This window comes from Argiope bruennichi, chromosome 10 (assembly GCF_947563725.1).
Source record: "Argiope bruennichi chromosome 10, qqArgBrue1.1, whole genome shotgun sequence".
Lineage (NCBI taxonomy): Eukaryota > Metazoa > Arthropoda > Arachnida > Araneae > Araneidae > Argiope > Argiope bruennichi.
Window position 1 is genome coordinate 26,995,134 of NC_079160.1, and position 15,358 is coordinate 27,010,491.

The 15,358-nt window shown below is 29.6% G+C and overlaps 1 protein-coding gene across 10 annotated transcripts in view; it reads right to left on the reverse strand.

Moving 5' to 3' along the window:
• Window positions 1–5,742: 5,742 nt before the first annotated feature.
• Window positions 5,743–15,358, reverse strand: part of LOC129987892 (zinc finger protein 728-like) — a 39,377-nt gene continuing 29,761 nt past the window's right edge. For all 10 annotated transcript variants that reach the window (XM_056095873.1, XM_056095878.1, XM_056095877.1 and 7 more), the window contains one exon: window positions 5,743–10,726. In XM_056095873.1, the coding sequence (XP_055951848.1) occupies window positions 6,109–9,669 (3,561 nt within the window). In that variant the 5' untranslated portion in view covers window positions 9,670–10,726 and the 3' untranslated portion in view covers window positions 5,743–6,108. The remainder of the gene's footprint in view (window positions 10,727–15,358) is intronic.

Here is a 15,358-nt window from a genome sequence, read left to right on the forward strand (position 1 = left end):
CAGAATGTTAGAATCAACAATGAAGATTTAGAATTGAGTAAGGAGAGTAAATTTTCTTTTCCTAGTAATATCAATAATATAAATGATATACTACATCATTTATTCAATTAAAAAGCAAAAATATAAATTTGTAAAATCCTACTCAGAAATAGTTTTGAAATGGTGATGTTAATATGAATATACTGAAATTTTTAACCTACCAGATTTTATTTCTTTTGCAGAATAGAAGAAGAAGCATAGATTTCGATACTTAACAGATACTTTAATTTTTGCAACGTTATAGTATATCACTGCTCCATAAGCTTATTGTCTTTTTTAAGGAAGAGCTTCATAAATCGAATAAAGTCTTAATCTGCCACACCAAAGAACTAACCATTATCTGACCGCTACATTTCATCTAAATCCGCCAAAAGAAACAAAAGGATGCTAGCTACCCTTTTGCATTGTATATGTAACATATTTTTCCAAATGTAATGCTGTCAAGAAGACAATTTTAGAATTAACTTGAATTTCTTTTTCCACAAAATAATATAATTTATGCAAGGCAATGACCGGTGAAACGCACATCCTTTTACAATGGGACACAAGGGTAAAAGTATGAAAAGTTTTACCCTCAACGCTTTTACCGAGAGATTCTTAATAGGAATTTCTTTGACAAGTATCGATTCAGGAAAGGGAATCTTAGGTATCTTTGGAAGGAATGATGCGGGCGTTAGGGATTTTTATCCGTGCGTTAGCACCATGAGATCTATATAATCATCATTTTTTTAAAGAGTGCGTTAGAATTAATTAAATAAAGAAGACGGATTTTGATCAGGAAATATGAGAAAATGTTATAATAAAATAGTATGAATTAATTTAAAATTTTAAAAAATAAGAAAATTAGAATTTAAATTTAATTAAGAGATATCATTAAACATACATGAAAAATAATTTTTAAAGATTATATATTTAAATAATGAAATATATTTATGTTGAATACAAATGAGGTAATATAGTAGTTGTAATATATTATATAAACATTTATGTTTCAAGTAGATATGTATAAAAAATCATGCATTTTACGCCAAAATTTACAGTTGTTGCAGATATTTTACCTTGTATAACCTTAACAGATGAAGATTTACATACATTCTTTAAAAAGTGATAACTGCTTTTGGAATGCTAGTTTGGACTTTTTATGTGTCATCACAGGTAGGGATTGCAATACCGGTATTCCGGGATACCGAATACCGGTATTTTGAACCATTTTTACAATTTTGTAATACCGGTATTCACAAGTTTAAATACCGGTTTTTCGGTATTTACTAGAAATTTTTTAAATTGTCTCCACTATAGGTTCAGGGATCGCCAACATAGCAAAATAGTATACGTTTTTGTTTTTATGCCTCCCTAACGGACGAAATTAATTAGCTAATTAATGGCTTAATTAATTGCTTAAATCTAAATTAGCAAAACATGGATTATCCCTGAAAGATATTGTATCCATAACGACTGATGGAGCAACAGTTATGAAAAAAGTTGGAAAGTTGATTGGTGCAAATAAGCAATTGTGCTATTCTCATGGAATTCAATTAGGAGTAATAGATGCGTTATACCAAAAAAAAAAAAAAATAAATAAAGAACAGAAGAATACAAATACTGTGGATATAGAAACTTCGGATTCCAACTTTGAAGAGAGTAAGAGTGTGAGTGATATTGACAATGAAGATAATGACAATGTAATTGTTGAAGAAGATATTGCTAATGAGGATGAAATATTAACCCATCAAGAATTGCTTCCTATAATTTATAAATTTGGAAAAATTGATAAGATATTTAAACGTTCCCTATAAAAAATGGCATATTACTAAAATACATACTAACTGAAAGTAAAACAGAATATATGTTAATATTAGGTTCTAAAACACGTTGGAACAGTTTACTCCTAATGTTGGAACGATTTTTGAAACTGAGAAATCCAATCCAAAAAGCAATAATCGACTTAAACCTGCAAATTAATTTTTCAGATAGTGAATTCGACTTAATATCCAGAACTATATCAGCTCTACTTCCAATAAAACTGACTATTGAGGCATTATGTCGGAGAGATTCTAATTTATTAACAGCTAATGCAACAATAAATTTCATATTGCAGTCACTGAAAGAACAACAAACATCACTATCTAAAGAATTATATATTACATTGAAAAATCGCACAGAAGAAAGGCATACCGAAATAGAAAATGCATTATGGTATTTACATAATTATAATGATTTTAAAAATGAAAATGAAAAAGAAGAAAAGAAAATAACCAATTAAAATCTGATTAAGTTTATAGTAAATTTTCTTACAATTTTTTACCCACAAACCTATCTACATTCAGAAGGATTCGGTTCAGTTATTATGATACTAATGTCGATATGATATGATTATGATGATACTAATGTCGATAGTGAAAAGGATTTGTCTCTTGAAGAAATAATAGAATTCGTGATAAATAAAAAAATTTGAAAGAACCAAAATACAATACAGAAATCAGCTAAATCCAAAACCATCCGACGAGAAATCGATTTATTTGAAGATACGGGATTTAGAGGTAAATACTTGGAAAAAGTATATCGCACATTGCTAACAGTACCACCAACTAGCGTTTATGCCGAAAGAGCGTTTTCGACAGCTGGTCATTTGTGCACAAAATTACTTTTCAGGCTTAATGACAGTACAATTGATGCATTGTGTTTTTTAAGATCACTTTTCAAAAATTTGTTATAGTACCACAGACTGAATATTTGCACTTTTTTGGGATTTAAATAAATAAGATGTTCCTTTACTTTTTTGTGATTCTTTATATACTGTTATAATTTATAGGTTACAAATTATTTTTGTAATATTTACACTCTCTCATAAAACTGGCAAATAAAGCAAAGAAAGTCCTGTGTTTTCTTTCTTTTTCTAAAATTTCTAATACTGGTATTAAAACCGGTATTAAGATCTAAAAAATACCGAATACCGGTATTGAAATTTTGGTCCGATATTGCAATCCCTAATCACAGGTAACAATTCAGTTAATCTAAAAGCTATGTCTTATATTCTTTCATGCAGTTAAAAGATTTACATGCATTCTTTAAAAAGTGGTAACTGTTTTTAGAATATTGGTTTGGATGTTTTATGTATCATCACAGGTAACAATTCAATAAATCGAAAATGCCTATTTTCTTTCAGGCACTTGAAGATTTACATGCATTCTTTAAAAAATAGTAACTGCTTTTGGAATATTGGTTTGGATGTTTTATGCGTCATCACAGGTAACAATGCAATTAATAGAAAAGCCATGAGTATTTTTTTTCAGGCACTCGAAAATTTACATGCATTTTTAAAAAAGTGGTAACTGCTTTTGGGATATTTGTTTGGATGCTTTATGTGCCATCACAGATAACAATTCAATTAATTGAAAAGCCAGATCCCATTTTCTATTTTTATTAAAGATGCAGATTGTGTATCCTCACCCTGATAGCCAAAGACTATTGTTTTTCCTAATAAAAAGCACCCCCCCCCCTCTAAACGCAGTAAAAAAAAAAAAAATGCAGCTCAGTATTTCTACTATCTCGATTTTAATATCAGTACTCATAATTTTAAAAACACTTGTAGAAACTAAAACTTTACATCCATACTTTTTTATATCCATAAAAAAATATGGATATAAAGCGGTTTACTTTATATCCATAAATTTGGAAATAAAATTAATTTTAAAGCCCTTTACGCATTATATTTAGAAAGGAAAAGCATTCTTTAAAAAGTGATAACTGCTTTTGGAATATTGGTTTGGTTTGGATGTTTCATGTGCCATCACAGATAACAATTCAATTAATCGAAAAGCCAGATCCCATTTTCTATTTTCATTAAAGATGCAGATTGTGTATCCTCACCAAAATAGCCAAAGACTATTGTTTTGCCTAATAAAAAGTATTTTTTTTTTTTTCTAAATGCATCAAGAACTAGTAAAAAAAAAATGTAGCTCAGTATTTCCACTATCTCGATTTTAATATCAGTACTCATAATTTTAAAAACACTTGTAGAAACTAAAACTTTACATCCATAATTTTTTATATACATAAAAATTTATGGATATAAAACAATTTACTTTATATCCATAAATTTGAAAATAAAATAAATTTTAAAGCCCTTTATGCATTATATTTAGAAAGGAAAAATGTTAATTTAGTTTGCAAATTATTTAAAGAATTTGTTGCTCAGACATTAATTGAACTTGAGGATAAGCAATATTAGAGCATTCCAAAAATGCTATAGATTTCATAACATTAATTCTCACTTTTTGGCAGATATTTCATGTGAAATTTACAAGTAAGGTATCTAGGATCTAAATAATATGAATCAAATTTCATTAAAATTTGAAGATTCTGATGACAAATTATTTTTGTTGATAAGTTTTTAAATAGTTAGATAAAACCAACAAATGAAAATTTTTATGGATAACTAGCTAAAAGTCAATATAATATTTTGTTGATGCAATTATTCAAGTGTGGAAAAAAAAAAAAAAATGGGACTACAGTTAACATTGAAAATAACTCTACAAAATAAAACTTTAGGTGAAACTGAAATTAAAGATTTAAGATATGAAAATGTTCCTTTAAATATTAAATCTGTTAGCAATACTTCTGATAATTTTTGGAAACATCATGTAAGTAATATCAAACTTACTTTATCCTTATTATTTATTTAGCAATATACTCGGTATTAAAAAGAAATTATTCCATCATAAATGCATTTACTTGATAAGAAAATTAGATTTAAATATTAATTATGATTTTTTTTGGGGGGGGGGGGGTTCTGTTAATGTTCCTTGGAAACAGATTATAAATATTGTTTTATAATCCTAAATCATTCTGAACAGGCTTTAATTTTCAGTCATAATTTTTAAAAATGCAAAAATATCAACATATAGTAACTGCAATAATAATATACAGAGAGATAATACGATTTTTTTTTAAAGTGAAGTGTATTGTATCAACTTACAGAATAATGATTTTAGTTTTAAAAAAAGTTATATGGGAGTCAGTGTAATATTCTTTTAAGTAATTTTTTGTAAAAAAAAAATTAATTTTATGTTTTCATTTAAAAAAGAAATTTAAAAATCAATTCAATTTTCAGTCATAATTCTTAAAAATGCAAAAATATCAACATATAGTAACTGCAATAATAGTAATATACATACTAGAAGATAATATGATTTTTTTTTTAAGTGAAGTATATTGTATCAACTTGCATAATAATAATTTTAGTCTTAAAAAAAGTTATATGAGTGTCAGTGTAATATTCTTTTAAGTAATTTTTGTGGGGAAAAAAATGCAATTTTATATTCTCACACAAAAAAGAAATTTAAAAATCAATTTACCAAGAGAAAGATGGAGACACAAAATAATAAATCCATCTATATAAAGCAAATTTTTCTCCGTTTTCATGTTTCTTAATGTTTATTGTGTTATTGCATATTGTTGATTTGTTGTTCTAATTCATAGTTCAAAACGGATATCTAAAATTAAAAAAACAAAATAATTATTATTTTTCTTTGATATTAGAATGTAATATATATATTTTTTCCTCCATATTTAATTAGAATCAGTAAACAAATGTGTAAGTAAAGAAAAAAAAGTTTCCAATATTTCTTGTTCGTGACAAATAGGAACATGAATTCTTTTTATTAAAAAAAAAGATCTGTTATACAATGAAATGTTGTTCACATATCTCAATTTTCAATAAAAAGTATAAACATTTACAATAGACAAAACAAATGTTTTTTGTTAATGTGCATCACAAAAGAGGTTTGGGTAGCTGAAAATTCAATTGAAACAACAATAATTCTCAATTATTAATGCCTTCACTTATTTTTTTTAATCAATATTATGTTTTTCCTGAATTAGCTTCTGTATATTATTTCAATCAGATTTATAATACTTTGTTGAAAATAAAACTACTTTAATGAGATCCTTTTCTTTTTCATTCAAAAATACCAATCTATTAAAAAAAAGAATTCCAAAGCTCTTTACTGCAAAGTGTACTGTTTACGTAAGTTGGATGGCAGCGCTAACAGCGTGTGACATCACGACTTAGTTCTTAAAGCCTGGTTTACGAAAATCACGAATAAATTCACAGTTTACAATTTCTTCTTTCGTATGCGTTAATAAATGTTCTTTAAAAAGTTCTATCGAGGTATATGACAGATTGCAATTTTCACAAACAAAACATTTCACAGCTGTGTGAGTACGCAAATGCTTTGATAAACTGTCACTGTCAGAACACGGTTTTTCACACACGTAGCAACGAATCCGGTTCTCAATAGCATGTGTCTGCAAATGCGTTTCTGACGCATTTTCATGAGCAAATTTTTTGTCACACAAACCACCTGCATGTGGCCCATCTTCTGAATGTGCAAGTAAAGTTGTTTCGCTGCTAGAGTCATCCTCTATAGGTGTTTCTTTTGTACGCGAGCACAAATGACTCTCTAAAAGTTCTGCTGTGGAAAATGCCTCGCTGCAAACATCGCAAGGAAACGATTTCTCTTTCAAGTGCGTCCGTTTATGCATCTTTATATTACATTTCTGAAATATTTTTTTACACACATCACAAGCAACCCGTTTTTCTTTGGTATGCGTCGGAAAATGTGCTTTTAACCTACATTCAAATTGAAATTTCTTCTTACACACTTTACATGTATATGACTTCGCTTTTAAATACTGTGTTTTAGTATTATAAAAATCAGATGCTACAGGTTCCTCCGAGCACAAATGATTTTCTAAAAGTTCTGATGTGGGAAATGTTTCATTGCAAGCAACACAAGCATACAAATCCCACTTTCCGTGCGTCCGTAAATGAATTCTTAAACACCCATCATCTGAAAATTGCTCTTTACACAGATAACATTGAAACCGTTTTTCCTCCGAACATTGAAACCGTTTTTCCTCCGTGTCATGCGTTTTTAAATGCGATTTTAAAATACTTTTAGACGGAAATGTCTTGTCACGCACTTCCACTTTTGAACTTCTAGGTGATTGCGTGCTACTGCTGACACCAGACGCTATCTGTTTGTCTTTCGTATGCAAGCTTAAATGGCTTAATAAAAGTTCTTCTGAGGTGAAGGTCTCAACGCAAAAGTCACAAGCATACAAGTTCTCACTCATGTGAGTCCGCATATGCATCCTTAAATGTTTCCTTTGCGAAAATGTTTTTTCACACACATAACAAGGAAACGGTTCCTTTTTATCATGCGTCTGTAAATGTGTTTCCATTCTAGATTTCACAGTAAATTGTTTGTCACATATCTTACATGCATACTTTTTCTCTTTCGATTGTATAGGGAGGTGTTTACTGCTAATGGCACGGGACGAGGATTTTTCTTTCGTACGCGAGCATACATGACTATTTAAAAGTTCAGCTGTGGAAAATTTTTTACTGCAAACATCACAAACATTGGAGTTTTCTTTCGCATGTGTACATAAATGTGCCTCTAACTCACTCACCTGAGAGAATACTTCTAAACACAAATTACAGGCAAATGGTTTCTCCTTGATATGCATCCGTAAATGAGTTTTTAAATTACTTTCATAACCAAATTTCTTCTTACACACTGGACATGCATATGGTTTCTTTTTTGCATGCATAGGTAAGTATGTGTTACCGCTTAAATCGGGTTCGATAGGAATTTCTTTCGCATGCGAGCACAAATGACTTTCTAAAAGTTCTGTTGTGGGAAATGCTTTATAGCAATAATCACAAACAATAAATTTTTCCTTTAACTGAGTTTCTTCGCAAAATACCTCTACATACTTGTCAAAAGTAACCAACTTCTTTTTTTTATGCGTCCGTAAATGCGCTTTCAATAGTTTTACATCAGCAAATTTCTTTTTACACACTTTACACGGATATGGTTTCTTTTTTGAAGACAAAGGTAAGTGTTTTTTCTTGCTTAAATCACACTCTACAGGTTTCTCTTTTGGATCTGAGCACAAGTGACAGTTTAAAAGTTCTTCTGTGGGAAATGCCTTAAGGCAAAAATCACAGGAAATAGGATTTTCTTCTTTATGCGTACACAAATGTTCCTTTAGCTGATCCTCCTGGGAGAATACTTCTATACACAGGTCACAAGCGAAAGGTTTCTCTTTAATATGCGTCCGTAAATGCGCTTTTACACTACTTTCGTAAATAAATTTCTTCTTACACACATCACATTCATATGCATATTGTTTCTTGTTAGACTGCAAAGGTAGGGTTGTTTTACTACTTAATTTACATCTCACAGGTTTCTTTTTTGTATGTGAGCACAAATGACAGTCAAAAAGTTTTTCTGTCATAAATGTCCTACGGCAAAAATCACAGACAATAAAATTTTCTTCTGTATATTTACATGAATGTTTCTTTAGCTGATTCTCCTGAGGAAATATTTCCATACAATTGTCACAAACAAATGGTTTATCTTTAGCATGTGATAGCAAATGCGTTTTGAAAGTACTTTCAAAAACATATTTCTTCCAACACACGTCACATTCATATGCAAATGGCTTTTTTCTTGAAGGCGTAGGTAAGTGTGTTTGATCACTTAAATCACAATCTACAGGTCTCTCTTTCTCATTTGAGCACAAATGACTTTCTAAAAGTTCTGCCGTGGGAAAAGTTTTCTTGCAAATATCACAAACATTAGATTCCTTTTCCTTATGCATAAATAAATGCTCCTTTAGCTGATCCTCCTGTGAGAATATTTCTATACATTTGTCACAAGCGAATGGTTTCTCTTTGGTATGCAATCGTAAATGCTGTTTTAAACTACTTACATAAGCAAATTTCGTCTTACACACGTCACATTCATATGCATATCTTTTCTTATTTTGCAAAGGTAAACGTGGTTCACTGTTTAAATCACAGTCTACAGGTTTCTCTTTTGGATCTGAGCACAAATGACAGTCAAAAAGTTCTTCTGTGGAAAATGTCTTAAGGCAAAAATCACAGGCAATAGGATTTTCTTCTTTATGCATACATAAATGTTCCTTCAGCTCATTCTCCTGAGAGAATACTTCTATACACGTGTCACAAGCAAAAGGTTTCTCTGTGGTATGTGTACGTAAATGTGCCTTTAAGCTACTTAGATACGCAAATTTCCTATTACACACATCACATGCGTATGCAAATGGTTTCTTTTTTGAAAACAAAAGTAAATCGATTTTTTTGCTTAAATCACAATCTATAGGTTTCTCTTTCGCATGTGAGCACACATGACTTTCTAAAAGTTCTGATGTGGGAAAGGTTTGATTGCAAGAATGACAAACTTTTTCATGCCTATGTGTTAATAAATGATCCTTCAACTCATTCTCCTGAGAGAACCTTTCTTCACACACATCGCAGGCAAAGTTTTTCTCTTTCGCATTTACACATAAGTGACTTGCTAGAAGCTCTGTCGTCGAAAATTTTGTATTGCAAACGTGACAGACATGACTTTCTTCCGTAAGCGAACATGTATGTGTCTTTAGCTGACTTTCCTGAGCAAATTTCCTTTTACATACATTACAAACAAATGGTTTGTGATTGTTTTCTGTAGATACTTGTGTCTTTAAATTTTCCAGTAAAAAAATTGTTTTACCGCGCGGTATACAGACATACGGTTTCTCTTTTGAATGCATTTGTAAATCTCTTTTCAAATTACACAGCTTGAGAGACAGTTTTAATACATAGGCGATATGCAAAGAGTGTTCTCTTATGCGTCTGTATAGGTGCTTTTAAATGATGCAGCTGAGAAAACACTTTATCATATAAGTAATATGGAAATTATTTATCTAGTATGCATCCGTCTTCTTTTATATGCGTCCGTATAAGCGCTTTTAAATGCTACAGCTGAGAAAACGGTTTATCATACAAGTAATATGGAAATTATTTATCTCGTATACATCCATCTTCTTTCGTATGTCTTCGTAAACCTGTTTCAAATTCTACTGCCGAGGAAACGCTTTATCATATATGCGACACACAAACGATTTGTCTTTCGAAAGCATCAGTAAATTGGCCTTTAAATAATATTACAAAACAAATTATTTATTGCAATTGTCACAAGTAAATGTTTTTACTTCAGTGCGGAATTTTAAATATTATAGCAGAAAAAAGTTTTACTGCTCATACCATATGGACACTGTTTCTTTTTTGTGTGTGTTTAAGAAACGTTTTAATTGAAAAAATGCTCCACAATGTTCAGCTTCTTCTTCGTATTAATAACAAAATGCTTTTTTCAAGCCATTGATCTTGGAAACAACTTCGAAGTTAATTAGAGTACTAATTTTTATCTTCAATTTGCAAACGGTATTTTAATCGTTAGTAAATAAGTCTCTTGCTCCAAATAACACACATGTGAAGTTTCTCTTCATATGAATGAAAAAATAAAAAAGTCGCTGAATTTGTTCGAAGAGAATATGCTTTTCTTTACCAATCCTGTGTATAAGGTGTCACTTGTATACACAGATAAATTAATGAACAAAATATCTAAAGGAGCTCAAAAACTGTAAACACATAGAGCTGTAGATATTACTTTCTGTTTCATTTCATGAAGATGGAATTTCATTCAAAATGTATCCAATATTTCAACCTAGTGGTGTAGCCTTGCCTTCATCATGGATATCAGTTTCCACTGGGAAGATGCAATGTCTTTGCAGCAGGACAAACTTTGAAATGCCATCACCATGTCCAAATCTAAAAGATAAAAAATAATAATAATAATAATTTATGAAATTTACACTCAGTGCTACCAAAAATCATCAAACAAATCAAAAAGTTTGAAATAGACGTATAGCGCTTGCAAGTAACAAGGTTGAATATCTCGTAAACAAAATGATTAGAGATGTATACTCCACATTTCAACAGTTAATTTCCAATATCTAGGTGACCAAGCATCACTCGGCAAGTGAAATATGAATCACATACTGATTACATATGAATATTTTTTAATCTTTCCTCATCTCACATCCATCAGTGTCATATCACAAAATTTTGAGGTAGCAGTAGGTTACCATCCTATGGTGACCATGCAAGTAGCACAAAAAGTCACGAGATGGCGCTATTTGACATTGTCAGCATGAGTAGATAGAAAAAGGCTCTAATAGTTAGTTTTAAAAAAAAAAAATGTTGTTTTTGTATGTGCATGTGTGTAAAAGCGCGTTTTTTTAGGAAAGACAGCTATACACATGAACTTAAAAAACAAAAAACCTAATCTAAATATAAAATTCGACCCAAACCGTTAGACCCGTCTCCGAGATGCACGATATAAATGCAGTTTGAAGACAGTGAAGAGACTTTTTACATTTTTTTTAATATCCACCGAGAAAGCATAATTATTTACAAGCAGAGACGTGGACAAGACGTCCGCCACAGCGCAGCACAAAAGCGGACGTGGGGAAGAAGGGCCGAAATAAATTTCCCTCGCTCATATAACCTGAGATTTTGATAGGGAAAATATTTCTTCATTGTGCTAATATGTTATTAAGATTCTGATAGAGATTTCTGACGCATGTCAATCACATGTAAGGGAAACACAGGGATCTTTAAAGAAAGAATGTGCTAACTGGACATTTTTTACCCCTTCACGCCGAGCGGGTGAAAGTATCGGTGTTGAGCCAATTCAGCAGTTTTATAAAGCTTATCTTGAATTAATTAAGTAGCGAAAGTGGAATTGGATCACGAAATAAGAGAATATTTTTAGAATGAAGTTACTATGGGCTAAATTAAGATAAAATCTTGGAAAATTAATTAAGCTGAAATTAAAGTTTAAAAATCATTATATATATATACATACACAAGAATTGTTCATTTAAAGTTATAAGATAAAAACTATAAATTATAACTCTTACTATAAATTATTTTCTGAGATACAGTCTCAAACTTTAAATATTAAGCGAGATTTCATCCTAATAATGTAAGAACTCTCATTAATAGAAGTGGTATAATCAGAATAGGGCAAACATGGCAAGTGTCCTGGCATCATTATTAATGATGGCAAAATACAGGCATACATTAATTATTTAAATTCGAACTCAAAATTTTGACTCATTTCCACGTTTTACAACCACCTGAGTTTGAAAAACCTGAACCACGTCTTTCTAGACATTTATTTAATTTCGTAAATGATCCATACTAGTGATAACAAGCAATGTGAATTTCAGAATTACTGATTTTATCTTGAAAATAATTAACAATATCACGAACGTTACCAATTCAAATGATACCTAAACCCTTCATTTCTTTCAAAAGTTATTAATATATATATATATTACATGCCATTTATTTAGAATGAAATTACATATTTGTATCCACTTAAATATGTTCTTTTTAACATTTTTTTTCATCAAGAAAATAGCTTAAAAGATATATAATATCTTGTTGTCATGATAGGACTCTTCTTCAGAAATGGATTGTGCTCTCCATAAATTTAACAAATTTTCCTAAATTCTATAACATTATGTGTATTCTTCTTTTCGTTCTAAAATACATATCAAACAAATTATTCAACAATACATACAATTGTTGAATGTATTCTAAAATACATTCAACAATTCTTACACTTAACTACTAAGGATATAAATGTGACTGCTGATAAATCAGTTCTATTTAAAATTAACTTACGAATAAAGAAATGCTTTTTTTGTGAAAGAAATTATTACACTCTTTCTGCAAATAAAGCTTCATTTTTCTAAATATTCTTGCATAAATAACAGAGCCTTAAAATACTAAGAATTTTCATCCTTAAAATTTTATTTTTTATCTTGTTTTCATTTTCATTAAATCTAACATGAAAATTTTTTATCAAATGCAATTATTATATAACTAGCCGCCTTTGGCGACCAGCCGGTTCGCCAATCTTAATGCTCGTTAAAATTTTAATAATTAACTATTTTATGTAATTCCTACTTTAATAGCTTCTACATTAAAATATTTTAAAACTTCAAATTTCAATTCACTCAGAATAATATAAAGGCCTTCAGTCATAACGTAATCTGTATCTCTCCAATTTTCTGTTAGCTCCCGTAGAATTTATGCTTTAAATTAAAGTAGAAATGATTAATCTGCAATTAATATAATAATATTTTTTACTGAAACAAAGCTTTTTTTATTTTGTAATATGATTACTGAAAACAGAGTCACTGAGCATTTAAACCTTATGGGCACTAAAGAATATCTTTCTTAATTTATGTAATATCACAAGAATTTTTCAACAAAATTTTTTCAGATTCATCATGAGCAGGTCTATTAATTAGCAATATTTAATTTTAAATGTATCAAACACTAAGAAAATAAACAGAATCGTTTAAAATAATCGATCGAAAACAGGTTAAAAAAATTACTTAAAAAACGATGCACTTAAACTAACATAAACACAATTTAATTACAAAAGCATACAACTAACCTAAAAATAATTTAAATCGAATCCGCTTCCGTTGAAATGTAAACAATCAGAATACAATGCGCATGCGTCAATTTTCAACGCCAGTTATGGTAACGCAAATGCGTGGATTTTTCTACGCCAGTTGGAGTAACACTATGTAAATTAAAAATTTTTAATTTCCTTTCATCTGTTTTATTATAATTCAAAACTATTTCAGAATGAATCTGAAAGATCGATTCAGTAACAATGTTTAATTTTAAATGCATAAAACATTAAGAAAATAAACAGAATCGTTTGAAATAATCGCCGAAAAATGTTAGCCCTAGCCTCATTGCTGTTGGAAAAAAAAAAACTGGAGCCTTACTCATTTGGCGGTGGGGAAAATGAAAGATTTTTTTTTGGCGAGAAAGTTAGTTTTTAATTAATAATTAAAATTTCATAAAATGTCCCCAGGTGCACATTTCCGACCTCCAAGGTATACACGTACCAAATTTGGTAGCTGTAGGTCAAATGGTCTTTTCTGTAGAGCGCAAACACACACACACACACACACATTGAGCTTTATATATAAGTATAGATAGTTTACTCTCTCAAGCTTAATTCACCATCGATTTCTCTTAATTGAAAATTAAAGGAAGTAAACTAATTATAGTTCTTTCGAATGTGATAAGCGTTGAATAATAAGATTGCAACAGAAATTTAAACATTCTTTACCTTCCCCTAATGAATCGATCTTCAACAGATTTTTTAATCTTTTTTCTGTGACACAGTCATTGAATACATTGAAATACTAAATTTCTTATTGATAAATCTAAACTTTCAACTGCAATATACTCATTTAATTTAGATGAAAACAAAACTTCTTTTTTGATTTTCAGGTACTTGTCATATAAATCTGATAGCACTTTTTTTTAATTTTTTTTTTTTACATTGTATAACATCTTCTCTTTTAATATCTTATATAATTTTCAAGTAATTTAAAAAAATTCAGATTCAAATAAATTGTTAGCGCAAATAAATAAACCATCAAAAGTTAAACGGTAGAAAACTAAATCAAGTAATACATTCGCTGTTCTTTAACCTGAAGTCCCTGTAATTAGTAAAGAAAATGGATAAATAGACTGCCGATTTGAGGGATGTGTCATAGAGTTCTTTAACTTAAGGTTCTTAACCTCCGGCCTGAGCAATGATATGAGTATTAACATGGAATTGAGACTACTTAGCAAGTTATGAAGATGAAAATAACTACTATTTCGAAAAGATGAATAGACAAGAGTGAATTTTGAAGTGGATCTGCAAATTCTTCTGCTTCAATGTAATTTTTAATGACTATCATTTATTAAGGATGAAAATCCTTCATATTTTAGCTCACTGCAAATTATTTTCAACTAAAATACGAAGGATTTTCACTTATAATAAATGAATGAGAAGCAGAAATAAGAATCAAATGATTTAAAACAAATCGTAAAATTAAATAAGGAAAAAAGAAAAAGATATGAAGAAAAGATGATGAATTAGGAATTGAAAGGTCTTTAAAAAGATTTCATAAACCCAGTTTTAGAAGAAATAGAAAAACAAGACACAATTAAGAAGCAACAAATACAAGCAATTCTAAATTTAGCAGATAATCTATCATTATTTCTTCAACATAAATTATCAGAAATGTTAGATCTATTAGTAAAATAAGATTACTCATTAGATGCTGTAAAAATATTCGATATATCTGAAGGTAATGTGAAACTTTATTTTAATAAAGGTTTAGATGTAAATTTTATCGAAATTAGATTTACCAACAGAATTAATAAATAAAATAGAAGCTGAACTAGATAATATAATAAATTTGGCAGAGACATGTGATACTTATCAACGTGCAAAGGGAAATGAAAACAACCCAACGAGAACTGATGCATTAAACAAAATAGATTATAACATGAAAATGATGAAAT